We start from the raw sequence: 26,284 nt of genomic DNA, 5'->3' as shown, positions 1-26,284 counted from the left end.
TATTCACTTTGCATTCACGTGCCCACATTTGTATCTGAATTTTAACTTTTGGGGACTGCTGAGACATCACTTTCCATACAGAGATTATGGATGAGATGACTTTGAAATCCATCCAATTAACATGCGATAACAAGTTGTAATTATCTGTTTGTAATCATGTTCGCTGGAATGCCAAGAGGATGTAGCTTCAGACATAATTCAACTGCTGCAATTAAAATGGGCTTGGTCAATAGCTTCAGAAACCTAATAGTAGATGACAAGAACTGGAGAAAATTTTGTACGCTGATCCAACTTAAAATCAGAAATAGAGTATGAAACAATTTTCGTACATACCTGGTTGGTCAAAAATTGATTTTGCGGCAGTGATAAGGGTGCAGATGAGCTTAGAAGCACACTGCTCAAGCTTCGCTCGAGTTTAAGCTTGATTTGACTCGATTATTATTCAAACTTGAGTAGCTCAAACAGTTTTTTGAGTCAAACTCAAGTAGCAAAATACTTGACTCAAAAGCACACGAATTTAATCGAACATATATATTCTTAATAATATTATATTTTATTTATAATATATATTTTTAATTTAATATTTAAAAATATAATATTATGTTATAGTTTATATTAAGCATATTTTTCACTATGACTAAGGCTCAACTTTGAGCTTGAACTCCAACTCAAATATAGCTCAGTTAATATTCGAATCAAGTCAAGTAAATCTCAAGTGTTGTTTTTTTGTTTTTGAACGAGTCAAGTTGAAACTTGAATATTAAGACTAGATCAATCTCGAATCAAATTTTGAGCCCTAATATTTAAAAACGAGTCAAACGAGTCAAGCTTAAGCCTCTAGCTTCTCGACTAGGCTCAAGCTCGATTGCACCCTCAGGCACGTGACTAAAATAATATTTAATCGCTTCGGTAAGTTAAGCACTCAGACTTGCCATCACGAGTTCTCATTTATCACATAACCTGCCATTATCTTGGACGCAGACAATTGCTGTGTCATATCAATATCATTCATTTTGAGTTTCAAATTTGATTTAATATTGTCAATACTGCTCTTGTAGATGATGAAAAGGATGAGAGGAAAAAAGGGCATTATGTTGGCATCATGGACTTTAAACCATACTCCTTAGTGACATTGCTTATGAAACATATTTTATTATTATAAAATAAGCAAAACAAACACGATGCAACTAGAACAAATATAGTCTACCCAATACACCACTCAAGTATAGCATTATGTCCTAAACAGCGGGGTTAGACATGAAAGATCTTCCACGATTCATTAGCAAACCTGTTCGGTGGTTTAATAATCACAAAGACTATCAAAATCCATCAATTCTAGAGACCACTGCACTAAACAGGGAGGCTCGGTAGCTATCAAAGGAGCCTACCTGTTTATATTTTCTTTTTTGAAGAAAAAATGTGTTGCCCTAGCCAAGAAAAAAAAAAAGAAAAAAAGTGTTCCTAGAACAGATTGGGATATGAGTTTGCTAAGAATACAATCCACTAAAGTAATGCAACTTTTGTACATAATACAAGTCCTTCATAAACAAAAGCAATTACAAATCATACTACAAGGATATTGAAGTAACATTTTCTACAAGAATATCGAAAAAGAAATAAAGTCAATATTTTTCTTAACAACAAATATTTTCCAACAGTATTCTCCTAGGCATGGTCAAATTATGATGCTCCTATAACAGAGGCTAACAAACCATCACGAATATCCCTGCTGATCCTTGAACTTGCACTGGATCAGAAACTCAGGTGTCATCAACTCGAGAGTGGAACACAAAACTTGGGAAGGTGGTGGTGATGTCCCTGTTTATGAAATACGTAATATTAGCAAAACAATCATGAAGCATATGCATGAAGTTCAAATCAGGAGAATGAAACATTTGAAACTTAGAATAGATGCAGATTTTCTAATTGACAGATATTTCGTCTTTGACTTGGAAAAGTATCAGCATAATAAATATTTAATATATGAAAAAAAAAACACTTCCTTTACTGTACTACACATGTATTTATTCTAGATCCAACATATGCAATCATATGACAAGTTGCAAAATATATACCTAAATCATATGATGGCAAATCTGGTAAGATATATGTTATAGTAACACAGAAATCTCACTAGCATTAAACATCATCAAGTTCATGAAATCAACTGAATTTGTCAGACTCCAAGTAGTTAGCCCAAGCTACAATCTCCAGTACCATATCTAACGAGAGAAATTAAAAAGCAATTAACACGAGAAACAATATATCTAAGCTTGTAACAGTACACTAACACCACTTATTGTTAGGCCACAACCAAGAGGTGCCTGGCTACTCTGGCCAATATAGGAAATACCAAAATTTGTATGATGTTTTTCACTTGTATGATATTTAACTTCATTGCAAGTGTTAGCTCATAAATTTTCACCTAATTTAGTGGGGCAAACTAAGTGGTGATGTGTAATGTCATGTCCAAACTTCTATAAGAGTCAAATTCTATATGACATGTCTGTTTCATTGGAGGTGTCATGTAATGTCCAAGACTCCCAAAAAAAGTTTCCATTTTGAAAAATCTGTAAAGCATCTCATTTCAATGTATATAACAATAATTAAAATGTTAATTGAAAAGAAAGATCAGTGACAAAATCTTGCCCTATTATCTCAAGTAAAAGGTTGTTCGTTGGTTGTATGAGCTTATTTTGCATGCCCTTTAAGAAAGGTTTCCCTTCCTGCCAACAAGTCTTCCAAAGTTGATGGTAACCCCATCTCACCCTAAATTGCCTTGGCCTGAACATCCTAAGCAGATATCAGGTTGGCAATGGTGGCAACAAAAACACAAGGGTTACTCATTGCTGGACTTAGCCCAAGATGTTACAGCATGAGCTGACAACAGCCATGCATCACCTTCTTTCATGTTCTCAGAGTCACCTCTCTGTTTCAAAAGTATTCACGGAATGTCAAGCCCCAATGAGGTTCTTCGCTTGTACAGGCCCCTGCCAATTCCTTTTAATGATCGTTATCTTCCACAATGCTTTGCTACACAAGTGAAATTTATTTATGTAGGAAAGACTTGCATGGTCTTTACCAAAGCAGTCTAATTTCTAAAAGAGAAATAAAGTTTACAAAATAAATTTCATGATTTTGTAAAAAAATATTTGTTGCAAGGAACACACAACTCAGATATTTTTAATTCAAGGATTAAAAATAAACTGCACCATAAATCGAACAAATTAAGGCTTCTATGTGGGTTTTCTTTGTCACACTACTCCAAACTAAGATCTTAAACATAGCTAGGGCACTGGTTTAACATTTTTTTTGTAAAGAGTCACATGTTCGGTGTGTTATTTGACATTTATTTATTTTTTCATTTCTTTTGTATAACATGGTAAGTTGATGGATCAATATAGATTTTTTTAGCTAGGTTATATAGATGCAGAAGCATCCTACTAACAGAGTCTCCGGCTGCATGAAATTACATATTTGACTAAATATGCTGCTGTCATACTGCATCCATACCAACACCACTCAAGTTTCATTCTGCTACTATGCCCCTAATGTTTTACGAGTTACAACTGTTTCACAACCTGGTAACTATGTCCTCCAAAGACCAGTACAACTCTTCATTTCTACCCCCCAATGAGGTTCTTCGCTTGTACAGGCCCCTGCCAATTCCTTTTAATGATTGTTATCTTCCACAATGCTTTGCTACACAAGTGAAATTTATTTATGTAGGAAAGACTTGCATGGTCTTTACCAAAGCAGTCTAATTTCTAAAAGAGAAATAAAGTTTATAAAATAAATTTCATGATTTTGTAAAAAAATATTTGTTGCAAGGAACACACAACTCAGATATTTTTAATTCAAGGATTAAAAATAAACTGCACCATAAATCGAACAAATTAAGGCTTCTATGTGGGTTTTCTTTGTCACACTACTCCAAACTAAGATCTTAAACATAGCTAGGGCACTGGTTTAACATTTTTTTTGTAAAGAGTCACATGTTCGGTGTGTTATTTGACATTTATTTATTTTTTCATTTCTTTTGTATAACATGGTAAGTTGATGGATCAATATAGATTTTTTTAGCTAGGTTATATAGATGCAGAAGCATCCTACTAACAGAGTCTCCAGCTGCATAAAATTACATATTTGACTAAATATGCTGCTGTCATACTGCATCCATACCAACACCACTCAAGTTTCATTCTGCTACTATGCCCCTAATGTTTTACGAGTTACAACTGTTTCACAACCTGGTAACTATGTCCTCCAAAGACCAGTACAACTCTTCATTTCTACCCTTCACTCAGTGTCTTGACTATGGTTTACTGTTTACTAACTGGGATTTAACTAGCATGCATGCTCAAACATTCTTTACTTTTCTAACTCACAATTGGTCTTTCTTAAGCTTAACATTGAACTGTCTTGATCCTCTCAAAAAACCATTGAACTGTTTTGCTCTCTACCTTTGTCTGGCATCTGCAACAAATTCTAGCATCTTATTTACATGTTCCCTTTTTCATTGCTGCCCCTGATCCCCATACTTGGTGAGCTTATCTCTGTTAGCCTTGCCTTGCACCTTCACATCTACTATTCATCAATTGTTTTAATGCCTCAATACCCTCATGACCTCTTGACCATCGAGTATTTTCTTCAACACCATCAGCGTTTGCCCCACTTACTATTACATCACCTTTCTTACATTGCCCCCTTCTTCCAAGAATTATTATGCACATCATGGTCATCATTTCAAAGGCAACCTTGTGGTGTATTGTCCATCTTGAGTCAACTTGAACCTCCAAGAGCATTTGAAACCTTCAATGTGCGTATGTAAGTCTAGGGTGATGTACATATATGTAGTTTTTCATTCTTTTGGTATGGATATATGCCTAGACTCTTAAAGGCAAAATATATGTTTTCTATACATGTACCTCTGTGCTATTTCTCAGTCAGAAGGTTTAAATTATGCACATCATCGTCATCATTTCCAAGGAAACCTTGTGGTGTATTATCCATCTTGAGTCTCCTTGAACCTCCAAGAGCATTTGAAACCTTCAATGTGCGTATGTAAGTCTAGGGTGATGTACATATGTAGTTTTTCATACTTTTGGTATGGATATATACCTAGACTCTTAAAGGCAAAATATATGTTTTCTATACATGTACCTCAGTGCTATTTCTCAGTCAGAAGGTTTAAATTTTTATGACTGACATTTCAGCTTGATACCCAACTGAAACATTGACCACACTCTGACAGTCCCCAAATTTCAGCATAACAATGAGAAGACACTTCCTAAAATTTCAAAAACATGAAGAAGAAGATTTTTTACATTCCTATAGATCCATCCTAGGCCAGTCAGTCAAGATATAACCATGAGTAGGCAATGCAAAATTTCCAAATAACCATACGTGTGCTATGTTTATCCACAAATGTCATATGCAAGCTATGCAGCAGTAAAAAGGACAAGAATTCCAATTTTCATCAAAAATTCATGTAATTTAATACATATATCATAACTATATTGATAACAAATCAATAACGAGGATATACTTGAGATATTGGAGGGTCATATTCTTTAGCAAAGAAGGATGTCTCAAGACAAGGCTACGCCACTCTTCCTTGTCAATTTTTCCATCATGTTTTGTATCAGCTTCTTCAAAAGTCTGAGATGAAAGAATAAGAAAGAAACACCATGTGGATCAGCCAGAAATATTTATATCCTATCATAAGAAGACAATTAAACATGGACAAATTTTCGCAATATCCACAATGAAAGAAAATATTGGTCCTACAGCAACATGGATGAAACATGATATCCATCTCTCTATAACAATAGGTAAAAGCCTTTAGTAGTAGGACTCACTCCTACGATTATGGCATGTTATATGAAGCTTTTTTCTATTATTTTCTTTTTCAGCAATGGCTTCTTAAGTAGTCCAACGTCCAAGTTGTTTCTTAAACAAGCCTCAACCGGCCGGCTAAGAGGCGCTCCACCCATGCGCAACTCTGCAGCCCTTTTTTAACTCTTTTTTTCTTAAGCACTAGGAAAAATCTATGTTAAAGTCCGAATGCAAGAGAAGTATGTTGGAATTGCTTTCAAGCAAGGTTTGTCATCTCGATACTGAACTCCATATTGGTACCATCCTATTACAGTGTCGGTATGCGATATGGTACGAAGCAGCAAGGCGTATAGAGTGTCGGTACAGCACGAGACGGCCTACTGATTTGATACAATACGGTATGATACGCCCGGTATGGTATGGTACCAATCAGTACGGCAAACCTTGCTTTCAAGTATATATAACGCCCACCTCTTATATTTCTCAATAGATCATAGCCATCCTCGCAATCTTTATGCATAGATTAGTCCAAATGTCCAAGTATATAATTCTTACGAAATCTGAAGAAATAGACTGTAAGTCACATAGAAGACCCTAGAATGAAACGTTATAGATCAGCAGCAATATGAGAATATGTAGTGAGTTAAGGACTGAAAAAACCTCCTAAAAACATTAATCATGGTCATTCTATGAGGTAGACTACAACAGACTAATAGCTCTTAATGCAGTTGACAGGATAAGACTCCATCATTAGGTTTTATCCATATAAATTCCCTTTGCACTAACTTGATGGTCAAAACACCTTAGACATCTACGATCATCATACTTTTGCTGCATGCAGTTATTCACAGGCACAGTTAACATTTAATTTGGCTCTCTGTGCACCAAAATACCTCTTCCAATCCTTTCTTACCTTGCACTTACCTTGACTATTACAAGAACTTGAAGCACTTGCTCTATCTTAAATTATATTGCCTTCAGCCATGGGCATAGCTGAGTATATGGTGAACCAACTATATCCATGCAATAATTCATTCACATTCAACATACATCCAGCTAATGAATCCCAACAGATCTTATGGGATGGCGACATGAATCAAAGTTTATAAGCCAACCATCATTCTCACGAGCTTAAATTCGGCCACAGACCGTTGCGCCAAAAATGTTTGAAGAATTGAAGATAATTAAATTTAAGAAACAACAAATATTAAAATGATGCAATCTTAAACCATGCCCCATTCTTCAATTTAATCTCATGTCATAATCTCCTAGTGTGCAAATCTCCACACATGCTAATGAAAAACTTCATCCTTCTTGCTATTGGTCTTCATAAAATATTTTTTACTCAACTTCTCGCATGGGATATGTTTATCCTTGGTTGCAAGCAAAGCCATTACAATCAGAGTCATCACCAGGAAATGCGGAAAAAATTGCATATCAGATACGATTATCCATGGAAATGTATGTGAATTATTAGTTGTTAGCCTGTATTAAAACAGAAAGCAAATGAGCATAGAAAGGAAAGAATACAGTTGTTCGCAATTAACAACCTAATCTATAGATAAATTATTGAATGTTCTTTGAAGGTATCAGACAGCAAAAATGTCATGGATATGCAGAAGAAGAGGCATATATATTGATAAACAATTCAAACATAATATTTGTTCAGTAGCCCACCTTGTCAATAATACTTTCTATGACTTCATCAGAAAGATTCATGCCCGATTCAGCAAGCGTAGCGACTACCATTTGCTTCACCTGTGCAACAAAATCTTTAGTTGCATCTTGTAACCAGATGAAACAACTCTAACTCCATGGCAGAGGTCTATCAGAACCTAAATTGAGAACAAGTTCCACTGATGTGATGTTTGATAAGGCAATTTGCTTCTGAAAAACATGTGAGCAGGAAATTAAATGGAATGCACCTAAGATAAAGTAATAACACATGTTTCCCAGTTGGCATTTAACATCATTAAGCTACAGAAGGAAAACAAAACAACACCAAGTAGGTTCCTTCTCATTATGACTGTTCATTGTCCACAATCTGAGAGTACTGTTGATAGTTGTGTTACATAAATTGTTTGTAATAGGGATACTGAATAAGTCATGCAGAACAAACCAGGTCATTCATGGAGCCTTACTAAAGTACTCATCAGATACGGGTTCTAGACACTAAATTTGGCTGAATACAGGAAAGTCTAACTTAAATCTACTAATTCAAAGCCGCAAAATACCAATTAACTAAAAAAAGAAAACTGAAATGTCACTCCAAATCAAGTATTAATTATACAAAAAGTACAAACAGGAAGACCTTTTCTGGATGACATCAGAACAGTTGCATGGTTCTTTGAATATTTGATTGACCAAAGGTGTTTTATTTCCATTGCCATTGAATATTGAATCTTTATATGTGACCAGGTATATATTCCAAAGTTGCCTTTTCTTTTCTTTTTCTAACATTAAATGCTTACATGAATTATGATCCACATGGACCTAAGTCTAGGTCGAAATAGCAAGCTGCCTGTCTCAATTTGACCAAGTCAAGGCCAAGTTTTGGTGGACTTTATGGTGCCTGATAGTTTCGATTTTTATGGTTTGCAAAGGCCTTGTAGGCAAAAATCTTGTTAAGTTAATTTGCAGATCCAGCAGAAGCAAGACCAGGCAGCGTTATTATGAAGAGAATGGTACGTGACAAAGAGGTCCCAAGTACATAACATGAGTTGTAAATCTAAGAAATAAGAGGAAGTGGAGTTGCCTTGAATTGTAAATAAGTGAACAAGATGATATGACAATTGGAGTTAAGGTTTAAAAAGGACCATATAAGGAGAGGGGACTTTGTCAAAGGGTTAGGAATGAGGAGCTGGCAATTTAAGAAACTACAAATAGAAGTTGAGGTAAAGGCGTTGAAAGCATTAGCATTAATCAAGGATACAGTTTTGTACTTCTATGGCATGTATGTGACTGACAAAGGATTCATTTAGCCAACCTAAAGTACCTGCAGTAAATCTAATTTAACTAAAATTTGCAGTAGCCATTGTAAGTGTGATATAATCTTAAGACAGCTATAATCATCATTGTGTTTTCATTTATGCTTTCCTGTATTTTTCTCTTGTATGCTCCTGGCACCAAAACAGAATTATAACTACGAGGTGATCCCAGTAGCTCACATAGGCAGCAACATACATAGAACACAAGAAAACAAGATAAGCAGAACAATCAATGCATAGAAAAGGATTGAAAAACTCAAATGTAGATATCAAATTCTAGAGCATATGGAAGGCGCATGAAATTCACGAAGAGGAAATCCATGATATTGATAGGTGAGAAATTTTAACTTTATCAGGAACATGGATAGAGCCAAAGATTTTGGAAGTGATAGGAAGGGCATCCATCGAACAAGTTTTTTCATGACTATGGCTCTTTATACAAAAAGATGGAGCCATAAAAACAAACCTTGCTTACTTAGATGGAGCTATAAAAATAAACCTTGCTTAGATACGCGGTTATTTGCCTGACAAGCATTATCTTGTCAATAAGCATCATATGGATCTCATACGTACATTGCGGACAATGATATGTTCAGTTACATCACATGGATCATGTTCTGTCTGCGGTCACAGCTCAGAGAAAATAGGGGGGAAAATATTTTGAAGACCCTTTTTATCACAGAGGACACAAACCAAGAGCAGCTGATTGTAAAACTATTAGGTGCATAGCTTCCTCAATAAGCCTTGTTGTTATGTTATATAAAAAAATATAGAAATTTACTTGGTAATTGACAGTTTACTTCTAACAAAATTCTAACTCCAAAATTTAAAGGATCGGATATCAAGTACGGGATTGGTACAGTTCTATTTAAACGAATCCATGCAAGCACTAGCTAGTGAAACATATAAATAGAAAGCTCAAAAGCATTTCAATGGGTAATAACGAGCAGGAATGAGTAGCTGAAGCAAACAATGTACCTGAAAGCTATTAAAATTAAGGACCACCTAAGTACTCTTAAAGTAGAATAGGGAAAGAAATCATCTCATATGCACAATATTCAAGTTAGTAAATTTGGACCATGACTAGGAGTAATTAAATTGAATGGGATTTGTTCAGAAAATTGACATGGAACCAAGAGGCCTGTGCCTTAATTTTTGTGCCAAAGCCTGCCTTCGGGTCAAAGGGTTTCCTGAACAATGACATGGCCAAGCTAATCAGCAATTAATGCATTTCATAGTCTACCGGGACAAGTTTTGACTTCCAAAGCAAAAAAATCTTCATACGAAAAGAAAACGTCCAAATGATGTCAGCATCCAAGTTCAACAAACAGCACTTCAGATATCTAGCACAAAAACTTTTGCATCAAATGTAACCAAAGTAATCAGCCTTCACAGGATACATATCAGCATGAAACATCTGCAGCCTCTTGACCACTGACCAGCCTAGTTTGAAACAGAGCGGCAACCTAGCCAATGCCAAAATCAATGTGTTTGATCAATTAAATATAGTTTTTACTGCACCAGATAGTCCTTTTTTTTGGTTAAGTTTTTACAAAAATCTCGCTTTACCCTGTACCTTTTCATAACTAAGTCGAATCCTAGAGACATCTACAAGTCTTAGTACAAGTTTCCTAGAAGTTACAGATACCCATGCATCCTTCGCCTTTCAACCAGGTATTGAATGAGATAAAGTTACAGTCCCAATGTGGGGGTTCCTGTCTAGTGACATGTGTCGTTGTGAGGGTTCCTCTCGAGCGACATGACTCTCTCTTGCTGTGGTGTTATTCCATAGCAACCTAGGTCCAACTCTAGGGCCTTCGAGTGTGACTCCAAAAGAGACACTTGTTGAAGCCAATGGGAGGTCACATGGAAAGCCCAATTGATGGCTAGTAAAAGATAAATGCTAGCAAGAAAGCCTTCTAAATCCCTTAGTTGATGCTCATACTGGCAATAGTAAAATCCGTCAACGTTACATTTATTTAGTTTGCAAAACAGTGAGGCTATCAAGTGGTTTTTGAGTGTTATCAAATGATACAAACTGTTTATATAAATGACCTTATGAATGTATACACACACACACACACACACACACATAGGTTCAAAGATTTCAGTTATAGAAAGCAAAGGCTCAAGCATTGGGTGTACCGGCCCGTATTCGCTGGTATGTACCACATCAACCAGGAACTGGTAGTCAGAACTCCCTCAAGACCGATTTATGAGTGCCTCAGCCCAAACCGGCCCACACAAGCAGCCACAGATCAGCCATGTGCTGCCCGGTACTGGTCTTAAAAGTGTTTTTCCACCTTTCTTTTTTCCTGCTTTGAACTATTCTGAGCAACAACTTATGGCTATGTGGTACTACTACATATATGGGACCACACCTCCATTTTAAAAATCTTTAACAAGGACATCTAAAATATTAATGAAGATAGATGATGCATAAGATCTAATCTAGATGAGACTCTGTTACTTAAGCTAGAACACAGCATATTACAAATAAGTTAGAGACTCGAAAAGCAATCCATATACTAAGAAAAATTCAACATCCATTTAGAAAACACTATCATAAACCCAGCGTGCTATAGGTATTGTAGAAAGAAAGATTTGAATTTGGCATATCCAGAACCTAATCATATACAATTGAACTGGAAGTGCATCCTAAAATTCAATGCTCGACAACCAGTAAAATGCATGTTCAAATAAATATAGCATACCTCTTGTCTTTCAATAAACCCTTGCTGCTTGAGATCGTACAGTTGGAAAGAAACTAGAAAATATAATATACATTTAGATTTCATCGATGATAATTCAGTCAACAATATCAAGATAAATTTGAAGAAAAATGTATGTGTATTAAAAATATAATATGCAAAAAGCGTGGGCTGGAAGTTCGCGAAATGCACTTCTAATTGTGAAGCTGACTACAAGCATGCAGACAGGCAGGCACACACCTGCACACACACACATGCCCATGCACAAGCATGCACAGTGCGTGCACATGCATATGCTCAAGCATGCACAGTGCGTGCACATGCATGTGCGCCCGCACATACATACACAATCATGCAGGCAGGAGCACATACACATTATAAAGAATGTTTAGATAACACAAAGTGGTAGAAATGATAGCAGTTAAAATGCTAGCTTGACAACAAAAAGAAAAAGGTGTACTTACTTAAGAAGCAACCCATCACCTAGCTGCCACCTACTGGCCTAGGCTTGGAGGACACCATATCAAACATGGATCCATGTCCAGGACATAGGCATCATGGTCTATACCATACATACACACCATGCCAACCAGGTACAAACACATAATGAGGGGTACATACTGTTCTACTCTGCATACATCAATACAAATGGATGCGTGCCAGTGTAGCAACCAATGAAAACCAGTACAGACTAGCATGGGCCGATACCTTTTGCTATGAACCGTGAAACATGACTAGCATAGCATGGCATGGAACAGTACCCTACTGAATCATGCTATCCTATGATAGGTGTTAGATTTATGCCCTAGAAGCCAATCCGGCTGACACATTATTAATTCTGGGACATAGTTTTATACTTGACTTTATTATTATTGAATAATAAATGGGCATCTTTTTCATTCATATTGTATATGTGTTTATGAATCGTCCAAGAAATTAATAAGATGATGATGCATATTCTCAAGAGTTGAGAATTTGAGCCATGTGTCATTGGTGATTAATTTCTAAATGTTTCTGATCGATGGATTGTCACGAGGACGGTGATCGATCCAAAGAGATCAGTGCACAGATCACTTTCCTTATTGATGGACGAGTCTCGAGTCCACAGTGTAGGGACACTGAAGTGATAGTGCAGATGCTTGTTAGAGAACAAGGATACTGAGCATGACCAAGATAAGAAGTCACTTGGATGTCTATCCACTCGTCAGTGACTTACTTGATGTTGCAGTAGTATGACTGATCCTTTGACCTACGGTGCTTCGGCTATTCATAGTGAGATTGCTGTAGTTTGACTGCACATATACATGGTCTCTAGCCATATGGATCCTTGTGGTGTAGATTAGCTGCAGTAGGTTCACTGTAGGAGTAGAGTATGCACCTACAAGGAATCTATCGATCTTGGTAGGTAAGGAGTGATCCCATGTGATTTATAAGGCTGAGTTCATAAGACCTCGGCCGGGGCAATATGTACAGTGGAGAAAGAGTTTTTCACTCTCGAATTTAAGTCGAATAAATCTAGACATATGACAGACGACGGAATTTGACGAGTTATCCATGACCTTCGTCCTGTAGAGATCCATGATAGAAGGACTATATCATACGATAACTGCACCTAGAGGTTCATCATTCCATTCTGCTGGGTTGCCACTACATGCTGTTAGGTGTCACTGGTGGATGGTGAGAGTCACAGGGACTATCTTGATGGTCGATGATCCCTGGTGAGTTGAGTTAAAATTGTTCCAACCCATTGAAAGAAGTTTTCAATGATATTGTGATAGAGATCGCAATATATCTCACTACCAAACAGAATAAAAACCTATGGGGTCACACACATTAGAGGTATTGACTGATCCGATGGTTGAATTGTGATTTGAAATCACAAATAATTCACAATTATCAATTTGATTGATAATTGGTGTAACACACTAAAAGTTAGTGAGTTGAAGAAGGAATAATTGCAATTGGATTGCAATTTAATTGAATCAGTTGGATTTAATTAATTGGGCTTGATCATATTAGACTAGAGTCCTACTTGGAGTAGGATTTTTAGAGTCCTAATTGGATTAGGACTTCAAATTAAAATAGAGTCCTACTTGGAGTAAGATTTCTAAAGTCCTAATAAGATTAGGACTAAAATTGAATAAGTCCTAATTGGATTAGGAGTTCTTAAGTCTTAATTAATTTTAATCTAATAAATTAAGATGACTCCTAATTGGATTAGGATTGAAGAGTTCAATTGAGTCATGGTTCAATTGAATCCTAATTAGATTAGGATTTAAAGGAGAAAGATTGGGTTCACCTAATCCTCTTTGGAAGAGGATTAGACTCCCATCTATGTGGCCACACCCCCCCCCCCACTTAATTTGATTAAGTGGGGCGTGGGATTAGAGGGGATAAGAGGGAGGGGAGTACGCCCCTCCCTTGGTTTTACGTGAGCAAAGAAAGGAGGGGCTACGCCCCTCCTCTCTTAAAGATAAACTTAAGCTCCTAAATTTTAGGAGCTCAAGTCTAGGGATTAATTTAAAGGAGGGCTTGCGGCCCCCCTTTCATACGACTCCCAAGTGCATCACGGCAGCAACCCCTCTCCCTTTCCTTGGGTTTCAGCCGCCAACATAAAAAAAAGAGGGAGATAAACATGAGCTCCTAAAAATTAAGAGCTCACGCTTAAGATAATTCAAAAGGATGGCATGCGGGCCCCCTTGAACCCTCTTCTTAGAAAATACGTGGGATCTTCTCCTCTCCCTTTTAAAGCCGTGAACAGCACCTCTCCCATCTTGTTTTCAGCCGTGAGACAGAGAAAAAAATATAGGGAGGCGTGCATCCTTTCCTTCTTCCACTTTTTGGTTCCAAGACAAAGGGAAAAAAAAAGGCTGCAAGGCTTTTGTTCTTCTTCCTTGGATCCATCCTTCTTCTTCCTCCTCCCCAAGGCAATCAAAAGTTGATTCAAAGGGAGGTTTTCAGCCATCAAAAGACATCTCTGCAAGGGAGCTAGCACCCTAGGAAGATTCGAGAGCTTTGATCGGTCCTCTACCTCGTATGGATACCCATAGAGACCAGACGCGTGTGCGGCTTCAAGCGAACCTTCAACAAATACCACGATCATCAGTTTGCAGTGATTATCTACCCGCACAAGATGAATATCTGATCTTCCTAATTATGTAAAAAGTTTTTAATCCTAATCTATCTACGAACGACAGTTTTAAAATACGTTCATGCGATGAACGGAATCTCGCGCATGCCCCTTCCGCTGCATTCTGATTTTTCTGCAGCGTGCGAGGGATCCCAACAATAGGCACAAGTGCATCATGTTGCTCCTTGTACCTTAATCTCTAATGTATATGCACTTGCCACTTTGATTTAACTAAAGATCCTAGCAGTATAAGTGAAGATGAAACCATCTCAAGTCTACATAAAATTGACAAAATCCTAGAAATTCAAGGAACAAGATTTAATTAATCATTAAAGGATCATGTATCTAGATAACTTGATTTTTGGTATAACAATGCCATGATTGACCAGCATCCACATTCCAAAGTAGCATGACATGTTCTACTACAAAATTCCATTCCACCCATCATGTAATGATAATCTGGAATTTGGGTACAAAATGGTACAATTCAAAGCTTTCATAATTAAATTTCCAGGATTTACTCTCCACATGACCAAAACTTTCAAGTGCTTTAAACGGTACTGAAGGTTTTCACAAAATAGTTATCTACCAGGAGTGCCTGAGATTATAGGTCTGCAACTAAAGTCATAAATTTACTCTTTTCATGCATTATAAACATAGCATTAGTTCCAAAACTATAATTGGACCAGAAGACCAAATTTGACAGTCAAATGCATACCGAGCTTGTATATGTTGCATAATTAGGACATTCATGCAGAGAAAGATTAAACAACTTACACTCTATCTTATCATCAATTGGAGCATTCGGATGAAATACAGAGAGAGCAAGTGCAAACTCTTCAAATCCTAGGATTCCATTGTGTTTCGTATCAAACAAGTCAAATACCTGTAACAATTCAAAAAGTGAAACTTCCGAGCAATTTCTCATAATAAATGAAGCATAACACGAACATATATACTTTTTACATTGTTCTGTTAGTCATTTTATCATAAATTATAAAGCATTCGAAACCAAACCTCATAGTTTGCATAGAAAACACCATAACAACCATTAATGCAAGAATTAAGCAAACAATGAGAAAATTCTTCAGGAAAAAAAAAGAAACCAAATTTTAGTATGACGCAAATAGGTTCAAATAACACAAAAAACTAAATTACTTGTTAATTGTTATTACTCACCTAAATAAGTTAAAAACATTGATACTTGAGAATTACTGTTTGAATTGCCATGGTTTTTTATATTGTTTATTTTAGTAATCATTATTTTATATTCTAAGCATGCTAAGTGTTTGACTTTTTAATGCTGATGCATTAATATAATGGATATTATATTACTTTATGTCAGACACCATATTAATCAAACACGCATACAAGTCAAGATTACAACTGAGAGGATATTTCAAATTTCTTCCATTACTTACTTTTTTAACACAAAAACAAGATTTAGGTCACTATTTGGAGGAGGAAAAAAAAGAGTGCCACCAAACAGGACCAGGCACCAGTCTATTCCATGCATTAGCAATAATGCAGCACATGGCATGTGCCGTGCTAGTGCACAGCTGGCATCAGCATGGCATGCAGCAACTGAAAAGCTTGCCTATAACTAAGGTCGCAAATATTCAAAGTTCTTCATGCCATGGGACCAGACCAGGACAGAATAGCTTGTCTACAATTATCAATGTTTTGTTATCTTATTCATGGAAAAACATGGCCTTCTGTTTGAGGGCTACTCAGTCCTTGCTGATGAGAAACACCAAGGGAGGAATATTGTCAGCACAAGTTTCATGTGTGATGAGGTGGTTGAAACAACTTCTTCATTCTCTTTATAGAAGATCAAAGACAGCTTCTTTAATTGATTGAGTTGAAAGGCTAACCCCTATAGCACAATATTTTACTAGAGAGGCCATAAAATGGATAAAAACACAAAAAAAAATAAAAATAAAAAGTGGCTAAGATTCTACTTTGCTCCTGAGCAATCAGTTTAATATGGTTTGAATAAAAGATTTGGTAATTATTCTGGTTTTTCAAAATTCAAACAAGGTAAAGAGCCAGCTTGATACTGAGTTGCCAATATGTAGTTTGCCTGATCCCTTTGATTAAGTTTAGAGTTTGATTTAGTTTAAAGGGGAAAAAGTACCCACGTGGGCCTGTAACATTAATAGATTGCTGAAGGCTGATTCATCAAAAGGTTTTAAAATGGAATTGGTATGACAGAGCATTTCAATTTATATTATAAAATAAAATCCACCTGTTACATATTTGAACCTAAAAGTTGTAATGGCCCGGCATGATTAGAACCGGTTTGGCCCAAAATAAATTGAGCTTGGACCGCCTTTGGCGCGCGTGCCTTGCATGTGCAGGGCGGAGAGAAAGACTCCCAATGGGAGTCTTCTTCTCTCCCAATTCCATCGGAAATCAAGAGATTTGGGGCCACCTGGACTCAGGCAAAGCCCCAAATCTTCTAATATAAAAGGAGCCTCTCCTCCTCTAAGCAATTTCAAATCAAATCCCTCTCCAAATCGCCACTGATTTCAAGCTTTTCGGGCGAGATTTCTTTGGGTTTCTCCGTTGATCCAGCTACAAGACCTCACCGTATTTAGGTAATGAACTTAAGCCCTTCTTCTCCTCTCTTTTCCAATCTTATGGCCGTTGATTCACCTTGATTAGGACCGGTGAGTCGTCGGGTTGCCTTTGAATAGGGTCTCCCCCATTTCAAGATTTTTTTCCTCCCATTTTAACTGTCAGTTGCCGACAATCCGCCACTCCTCTAGTGCTCAGTCACCATCCCGCAACGTGTGGACTGCCATCCAGTGAGCCGATCATGGGTTTAAAAGGAAAGAAGAAAAAAATAGAAAGAGGGGAAGGAAAGTGTCGAACCCCCTTCATCCCATGTTTCTCTCTTATTCTCTCATTTCCTCTTTGCTGGCTAACCACCGTCGTCGATGATACCACAGCCAAGCACTGCCTTGGGCTACCGCCACCCTTAATCCGAGCCTCCCATGCCCTCTATTTTGAGAAAGAGGGAGAAAGAGTCTCCCCCTATTCTGAAAAGGAGAGCCTCTCTCTCTTCTCTCTTTTTTTCTCTTCTCTCTACCTTTCTCTCACTTATCTCTCTCCAGTTGGATCAAAGGATTAGCAAAAGGGGATTCAGGGGACTCAATGATGGACCGCTGGTGAACCCCAGTAGAGGGTTCTCAATTGTTGATTTTCAATTTATGATTTTTATCCTAATGTTAGACTTGGTTCCAGAGTCAGCAGAACCGTTCCGAACCAGATGATTCCGGTCGTCCCGAGCCATACCGATAGCTCGCCAGTATGGTTTCAGCAACGAAAACGAAATCCATTGCCAGAGCCGGAGAAGGAGAACAAAAGAGAGAGCGAACGGGGGAGAGAGGGAGAGGGAGAGAGCGAGACGCCCGCAGAGGGCCGGTAGAGGCCGTCGGAGGGCGTCGGCCCTCCGCCAACATCCCTCCTTCTCTCCCCCTTCTCTCTCTCTTTTTCTCTCTCCCACGGTCTGCATGCCATCTTCTCTGTCGGTACAGTTTCAGCACGGCCCGTACCGACTCATGCCGTCGAAAAATCGGTACGGTGCCCGGTACCGGTTCTGCCGACCTTGCTTGGTTCTATAGGGGAACAATCTTCTGGACAAAAAACATCAACCAGGGTTATTGACACCCCGATTCATTTAACAAGGTGTGGGCCAGTACTTGGTGTGTTGAGTTTGTCGTTAGTAGAGGTAAGGATCCCTCAACACAATCATCTACATGATTATGAAAAATTTTCTATATAGATGTATCATGTATGATTGTGGTATTTGTATCATATGTTGATGATTCGATATTGCATGGATTATAATGTTACTAAGGTCCCGTTTGGTAGAGCTGTTAGCAGTAGAGCTTTCGAAAGTAGAGCTTTTATAAAAAGCTATTTATTGTTTCGGAACTACATTTCTAAAATGTTGCAGACTCTTGGTAAACAAATTGAGAAAGTACTTTTGGTATGACAAAATGATCATAAAGAACATTGCATAGTATTATACAACAGAGCATAATAAAATATAATATGTATTAATATATAAATATATAATATAGTATAATATTATTGTAATGTAACATAATATTATTATAATATAGAAATATAATATTGTATACTATAGCATAATAATATAACATAATTTGATATTATATAACATAATATATCAATATATTATGATATAATATAATATAATATTTATAGTATAATACAATAATAAAGATATAAAATATTATAATTATTATCATTATATATTAATATTATCATTTTTGTGATTATCATATTTTATTATAGGTATTTTGGTCCAAAAAAAATTTATGACTCAAAACAGCTTTCCAACGAGGCCTAAAAGTGTTTTTCCAGAGAAGCTCCAAAAAAGTTGTTTTAGCTTTCTGGTAAAGTTAAAACAGTTTTTCGATTTTTTTACCAAACACCCCTATTCCACTAAAAGTGCTTTCTGGCCCTCCAAAAGCTCTACCAAATGGGGTTTTAGTCTAACTCTACTTATTAATTGGTGCGTAATCATAGTAATCATGTAGATGTAAATAATTTAAAGAAAATCATGACTTTGGCATAATTGTATGATGGAGAATTGGAAAGCATCTAAACTGGTCGGCCACGCAAGAAGCATGGTGTATATATTGCTTCAGCCTTGAACTAAGGTGCAACAATTATGTTTGGCCTACCACAAGCTGGAGCGTGTCTGGAACCAATCCAATGCCAGAAAGTCAATTCCAAATAATGAACTACAGTTAATCATAGTTGTAACATAATTAAATTGAATTTTGCCTAATTATAAGAGTGGGAAAGAGAGGAGGCATTTGGATTAGCCGGCCATGTGTGAAACCTGGTGTATCGGTTGTGGGGCTAAGATATGATATTATGGTTGTCGGTATAGACAAAAGCATGACATGTGTTTGGCATGCCATAGGTTGGAGCAAGGTTGTGACTAATCCAATGCCGAAAACAAATCAAGATGATAAATTTGTTTAAATTAAATTTTACATCACTACAAGATCGGAGAAAAGAGGAGCATCTGAATTAGCCGGCACGTGTGAAACATGGTATATGTGATATCGGGCTGAGATGCGATATTATGGTTGCTGGCGATGGGTGGACACGCGATGTGTGTGTGTGTTTAGTCTGCCATGGGCTGGAGCATGGGCGGACTAGTCCAGAGCCTGAATGATACTATTGTCAAGATCCGACCTCTGTTAACCAGTTAATGAAAAGTAATCCCACTGAATTACTGTTAAATAGAATTGTTGATTGAGTGATATATGATGTGTTTAACAGAACTATGGTGATATATGGCATGCATCTTGAGACACCTATTATGGTGATATGTAAATAACTGAGTTGCCATACGGTTAAAACTTGATGTGTATGTTGGCATGGCTCATATATATTTTTAAATATATACACTAAATTCGTTAAGCATTATTCAATTATCAGATTGTTCATATATGAATCTTACTATTTTTCTATTAGCTATATATATTTGCTAAAAGATGTCTCGCATTCATGTTAATGTGTGTGCATGAAAAATTTTTACTAGGCTATAAAGCTCATATCCAGGGTCTGTTGTGCCGGTACCGGGCACCGTACCGGTTGTCCAGCGGCACGAGTCGGTACGAGCTCTTGTCGGGCCGGGTTGGTACCGATACAGAAGACCGTGGGAGAGAGGAAAAGAGAGAGAGCGAGCAGAGAAGGGATGGGGAGGGAGAGGGAGGGAGGCCGACGGAGGGTGACGGAGGTGCAAGCGGCGGAGGCTGCGGCCGAACCCCTGTTTCGTTCCCTCTCCCTCCCTCCCCCGCTCGCTCTCTTCTTTTTTCTCTTTTCTTCTCTTTCTCCTCCTCCAGCGATGGCATTTCGGTTTCTTTGCTAGAACCGTCCCGATAAGCCGCTAATACGGCTTAGGACGTCCCAAACCAGAGTGTTTGAGATGGTTCCGCCAACTTTGCTCATATCTCTTTTTCCATTTTTTCTAGAGTCACATGATACCTAATTTCTAATGGGTTTGGCATCGAGTTCGAGCAATGGAGTTGCTAGTCAGCTAGTTGATTTTCTGATACTAGATGAAAAACTTCAAATTTTGTAATTGAATAAACTTTGCTATTTGATAATGGTGGATTTATTAGTTGAACTATTATGACTAAATTTTATGATTTTTTCTGTTGTTATTAGAATTGTGTTCATCATATAGGCCTTGCATGATCTCTAAGGTGTTACTTTAGGGTTCATGCGGCCGTGTCACGTGGTCGACCCCAGGTGATGGGTTCGAAGTGACAAAAAGTACGCAACAAGAATTATAGCTGGAGCATGAACAAGTTTAGAAAGAGGTTATGACTTAATTCTTGTTGCACAGTCCAAAATGGCATGATGAATAGGAGCAGGAAGCTCATGAACATGTTCTTCACCATAATTAAAGAGATCCTCATCCCATCTTCTAAATATTAGATTATTATCGATAGGTGCATGTTTTAACTGGGATAGGTGACATGTAATCCAGTCTTAACAGATGAGGTTTAGATATGGCTTATGATAAGATTAACTAAGTGACAATAAATTTAAAATAAAATGCCTGACCATTTCTCTTGAAGTCTAAAGATTTATATAACACTTGAAATATTTTTGGATATGAAACATATGATGAATACAGGACCAGAATGAGAGTTTTTTTGGTAGAGTGGGAGGTTAGAAGGCCTCAATAATGGAACAAAAAAAACCAGAATGGTGAGCATTTACAAGTATAGAAAGGTCAAAGGGGATATCACCATGCGAGACGAAGTTGTGCTTTAATAATCTTAAATATGAATAACAAGTTCTACATGGACATACCCGATCAGCAAACAAGCTCTCCTTTTTGTTAGTTTTGAACAAAGCCAATTGAAACTCTTCCTGCAGCAAGGTAATTAAAATAAGAAGACAGGCTAATTAAACATTATAATTTTTCACTCAAAAAGAAACCTTCATATCTCATGTTGATGTAGTAAGATTCCAACTTTCAACAGATGACAGAAAAATAGAAGACATGTAGGCATGCTAGGGAATTAAAACATCATACAAAAATCAAATGAAGTTCCACAAAAGAAACTTTTGTTCTATATATTTTAAAATATGAGCAGATAGCATTAACTGGTAGGTATAAGATATAAAAATAGTAACTAGATACATGAAATCATCGACACGACTAGCACTAGTTTTTATGATATTAACTACTAAATGAGGTTTTCTTACCTTGTTGATCAACCCATCATCAATCACAGCACTGCTGATCTTTTTAAACAGCTCATATAGTGCTTCAATTTCACTTACACTAACTGCAAACAAAGGAAGCAGAGTCTCAGTGAGCTGACACCGTTCTTTAGTTTATACAAAGAACAGAATAAGCGGGCTATTAGAGAAGAATCTAGCCATTCATATTGAAAAATCAGGAGCTGTATGAGCCATAAGATTCATGTTCCCATGCTACTTGATGTCAATAGCAACTTCGAAAGTAGTATGTAACATACAAACTGTTTCCCTGGCCAAAAGTTCAGGGTCTTCAAGGCCCTTTGGCTGCTTATATAGGTCCAGATCACAGCACTTCAACAGAACAGCATAGAAGTGCTTAAGTCCTTCTAGGCACTGCAACATGATACTCTCCGCTCATCAACAAACTCCATACCTGCTGTTCGAGAGGAACACCAATAAATACTTATGCAATTCTAAAGCAAAATGAGCTTCTGGTATTGACAATAATTTGGTAGGTAGGAATACTAATAACCTTTTAACCATTTATAGTTTCTCCTCACCTAAGCCCAAACGCAATGGATCACAAAAAATGAATAGTAACCCTAAACCTTATCTCAAATTGCATGACTTCATTAGTCATCAAATCTTTTACAGGAAACACAATTAAGGCATTGACTGTTACAGAAAATTTCATACAGCATAAGCAATTTACAGTTTTGGCGCACACTTGCATCTGTATTGAAATTGCTAATGGCACCGTCAGAAAGGAAAGTAAACAAATCTTTCATGCTGTTTAAAGTGAGATTAGCATCAATTTTATTGCCAGAACAAGACGGCCATTAGGGGCTGTAAATGACCTATTTGACCATTTTTGGCTACTCATTTTCCAAGCCCAAATGTGCGAACAATTAAAAGGAACAGCAACTCTACCTTGCCTTAAATGCAAGAATCATCACTTCTTAGGCCTTGTAGGTGCTAAAGAGAATTCTATAATTTATAGCTATGACGAGTGTATTTGGTATACATGCATCTGTGTTAAAACTACAATTGGAACAGTTAAAGAGGAAGAATGCATAAATCCTTCATGATAACTCAAGTTGGGCATCTGATGTATAGCTTGACAATAACTTGGTGGGTAGGAATAACCTTCTACCAATTACAGGTTCTCCTTGCCTGAGCCCATGTGCAAGGGATCACTGTAAAAGTACAGAAATTCCATACCTTATCTGAAATGGCAAGACTTTATTATTCCTTGACCTTGCTTGAAACTCTTATGTGGGTTTTTTAAAAAAATCATAAGCTGTCATGAATGAATTATGAGGGGTCCTGCTTGTACACTAAAAAAAATTGTAAATTGAGCAGTCAAATAGATAAAAATTTCAAGCAAAAGGGTATCTGTGGGTGACTAGATAAAAATTTGGTGGGTACAAATGTGTTAGCCATATACAGCTTGTCCCCACCTTCAAACATAAGGGATTGTGTAGAATGACAAGTGACTTTGAACCCTATTTGAAATGGCAATACCTTCAAATTTCAGACTGAAAACCCTTAATCAAATAAGAAAAAGGCAAATCTGGCCAACTTTTCAAGGCAAAGCAATTCTGTCACCCTATAATCAATAACTTTGAAGAACCTTGTGTCAATAAAATGGCAAAGGATATGGATGTTTAAATGCTGCAGCGTATCTACAGGGAAACTTGGACTCTAATAACAACAGCATCTAATTGCATCTCCTACGTAGTGCCATTTTCTCCTCTTTTTATACAAGTAACATTGGAAGGGGGAGAAATCTAACTCATTGTATCCACATCTAGAATTTTTTTCATTCGATTTGCTTAATTTCGCACCATCATCCCTTCTTTCTTTTCCCTTTTTAGATTAAACTCCACCCAATGCACGTAGAAATCGAAGAAAACGGAACCTCCATCAAGCCATTAACGCAAACCCTTAATTTGCCCAACAAAATCAGACAAAACGTCAAAGAAAGAACGATCGAGTCCGGTTCAGAACCCACAGAAAATACGAACTTTTTTTTTTTTGATAAACAAATACGAACTTTTTCATTCTAGATAGATCTAAAAAACGAAATTCGAACAATCGGTAGCAAAATCAAAACGCGTCAGGCTCGCCCGTCGATCCTGATACCCCCAATGCCCGAAGAAAAACAAAAGATTAAAAAATTCCAAGAGGGGAGAGAGAGATTCTCGTCTTGCCTTTGAAGAAGGATCAAAGGAGAGAGAAAGGGTGAGGGTGACGGCGGAATCAGCAACATATCTCTCGTTTTGGGGCCTCCAACCCCTTCGGAAAGAGACGCCCAATTTATATTTATAATATTATGTACTTTGGGTTGAGACAAATGATGAGGATGACTGGGACGTGCAGCTCCCCTTGAACCGCCGCGAAAGTTATGATAAAAAATTATATAAGATGGTGACGGTGGTCCAAATAGGATTGTAAGATATTGACGGCCCTTAAGGCAAAGATGATCTAATTCTCGTTCTAAAATTATTATATTTAGTATCTTACAATTCGGTAATTATTATATTTTCTATATATTTATGAATAATTTGTATAGAATTTGATGAGAATAAAAGATCATATAATACCAAAACTATTTCCAATTTATTTTCATAAAATATATTTATTAATTATATAAAATATATTATCATATATAATTAATATATTTCATAAAAATATATTTATTAATCTTATAAATTATTAATTCTAGAAAAATATATTAATTATTATCATAAAATTAATATTGTTATTTATGCTTATAATATATTATTATTTTAATACTAATATTTATTTTGATTAAAAAATAAGGTAAATAGAAGTAATATATTAAATAATTTCACAATATAAATACAAAGTACAATAATATATTTCTATTATAATTTAAAATTATAATTGAATAATAATTTAATAATAATATGATTAATAATATATTACAATATAATATATATCATAAATACAATAATTGTAATATGGATGTAATCTAATATATATAATATTGATAAATATATTATGTATATTAATATGCCAATTTTTTCAATGGACTAGGGGGTATTTTTGTTCCCAATTTTCAACTCAAGATCGTTGTCCTAGGATGTATACTTGACCTTAAAGACGAGTTTTCTATCACTAAGTTACACAGTGATTTGAAGAGTGGGGATAGTCTGAGATCACTACCATACAAGATCACCATTGACAAGAACCCACCAGGAGACCTGCCCTAGGAACCCTTGAATCAATTTGCTATACTTGCCCCGAGATCGCTAGAAAAACAAGTTGTAGGAGATCAGATTAGAACTCTAAGGAAACTAAGTCCTTAAAACCCTAATCCTTGAAGACGCCACAAAGGTTGATCACTCCCTTTGATAAGTCAGAATTTTGTATTCTAATCCAAGAACACAAAAGAGCATAGCAAAGCTTGCCAACACTTTAATTCATTCATGATAATCCCTTGGTTACATATGGCAGCCTTTATATAGGCTTCAAACTAAGCTATTGGAAAGGACACCATCCCCTTTCTAAGGCAATAAGTAAAAAACGTTTTCCAAGTCACAACTTCCAAGTTACAACTTCAAAATAATAAATGACACAGCTTTCAAGGTTCCTAACTACGAAGTACATGAATAACTTAGGAAAAACGAGTTGACAAGTCAAAACTTCATGTACAAGTAATTAGGAACACAACAAGACTCAAACCCAAAAGTACCCACGAAAAATGGGCCTAAATAGCATCTCCACGTGGATCAGCCTTGTTTAATGGCTCCAAGCTTTGTTCTTCAGCATTTACTATGTAAAGATAAGTGATCAATCTTGGTGAAGCCTTAGAGTCTTCTAGAGCAGCCTCCTTCTCTTGAATTTCCATGACTAGTCCATATAAAGCTTCTTTCATTTGTTTTGCCCTTGCTCTAGTCATTGGCCCTCCAATTCCTTGTAATGGATCTTTGGAATTAGCTTGAACCATTCGGCCAGCCCCTTGATCTCTATCATTTCCTCCCTCCTCGAAAGGATTCGTCCTCGAATCACCTACATCAAATAAGGATAAATCAGCAACATTAAAAGTAGCACTAATATTACTATAGTTGCTTGGCAAATCCAGCTTGTAGGCGTTGTCATTGATCCTCTCTAAGACTTGAAAAGGTCCATCTCCTCTAGGCTGTAGTTTGGATTTTCGTTGTGTTGGAAACCGTTCTTTCCTCATATGCACCCAGACCCAATCACCAGGTTCAAAAACAATCTTTACACGTCCTTTGTTGGCTTGCTTAGCATATTGCTCATTCTTCTTTTCAATGTTAGCCCGAACCTTGGCATGTAAATCCTTCACGAATTCTGCCTTT

General features: G+C 36.8%; 1 protein-coding gene across 2 annotated transcripts; it reads right to left on the bottom strand.

Annotated features, from left to right (window-relative positions):
* Positions 1-1,481: 1,481 nt before the first annotated feature.
* LOC103716791 (calcineurin B-like protein 3) lies at positions 1,482-24,268 on the bottom strand. 2 transcript variants are annotated; one of them, XM_008804954.3, is made up of 9 exons: positions 24,149-24,268; positions 22,214-22,368; positions 21,939-22,021; positions 21,540-21,599; positions 15,444-15,552; positions 11,540-11,592; positions 7,516-7,596; positions 5,549-5,661; positions 1,482-1,818 (listed from the first exon to the last, which is right to left on the bottom strand). In XM_008804954.3, exons 2-9 carry the CDS (start codon positions 22,335-22,337, stop codon positions 1,761-1,763), a joined length of 681 nt encoding a protein of 226 aa, XP_008803176.1. In that variant the 5' UTR covers positions 22,338-22,368; positions 24,149-24,268; the 3' UTR covers positions 1,482-1,760. The 2 variants fall into 2 exon arrangements, with proteins under 2 accessions (XP_008803176.1, XP_008803178.1); XM_008804956.4 differs by lacking the exon at positions 24,149-24,268 and adding an exon at positions 22,468-24,101 and having other exon boundaries at positions 1,505-1,818.
* Between the last annotated feature and the right edge of the window lie 2,016 nt (positions 24,269-26,284).

This window comes from Phoenix dactylifera, chromosome 1 (assembly GCF_009389715.1).
Source record: "Phoenix dactylifera cultivar Barhee BC4 chromosome 1, palm_55x_up_171113_PBpolish2nd_filt_p, whole genome shotgun sequence".
Taxonomy (NCBI): Eukaryota; Viridiplantae; Streptophyta; class Magnoliopsida; order Arecales; family Arecaceae; genus Phoenix; species Phoenix dactylifera.
Note: the sequence above shows the minus strand (reverse complement) of the source record. Positions and strands in the feature narration are given on the sequence as shown.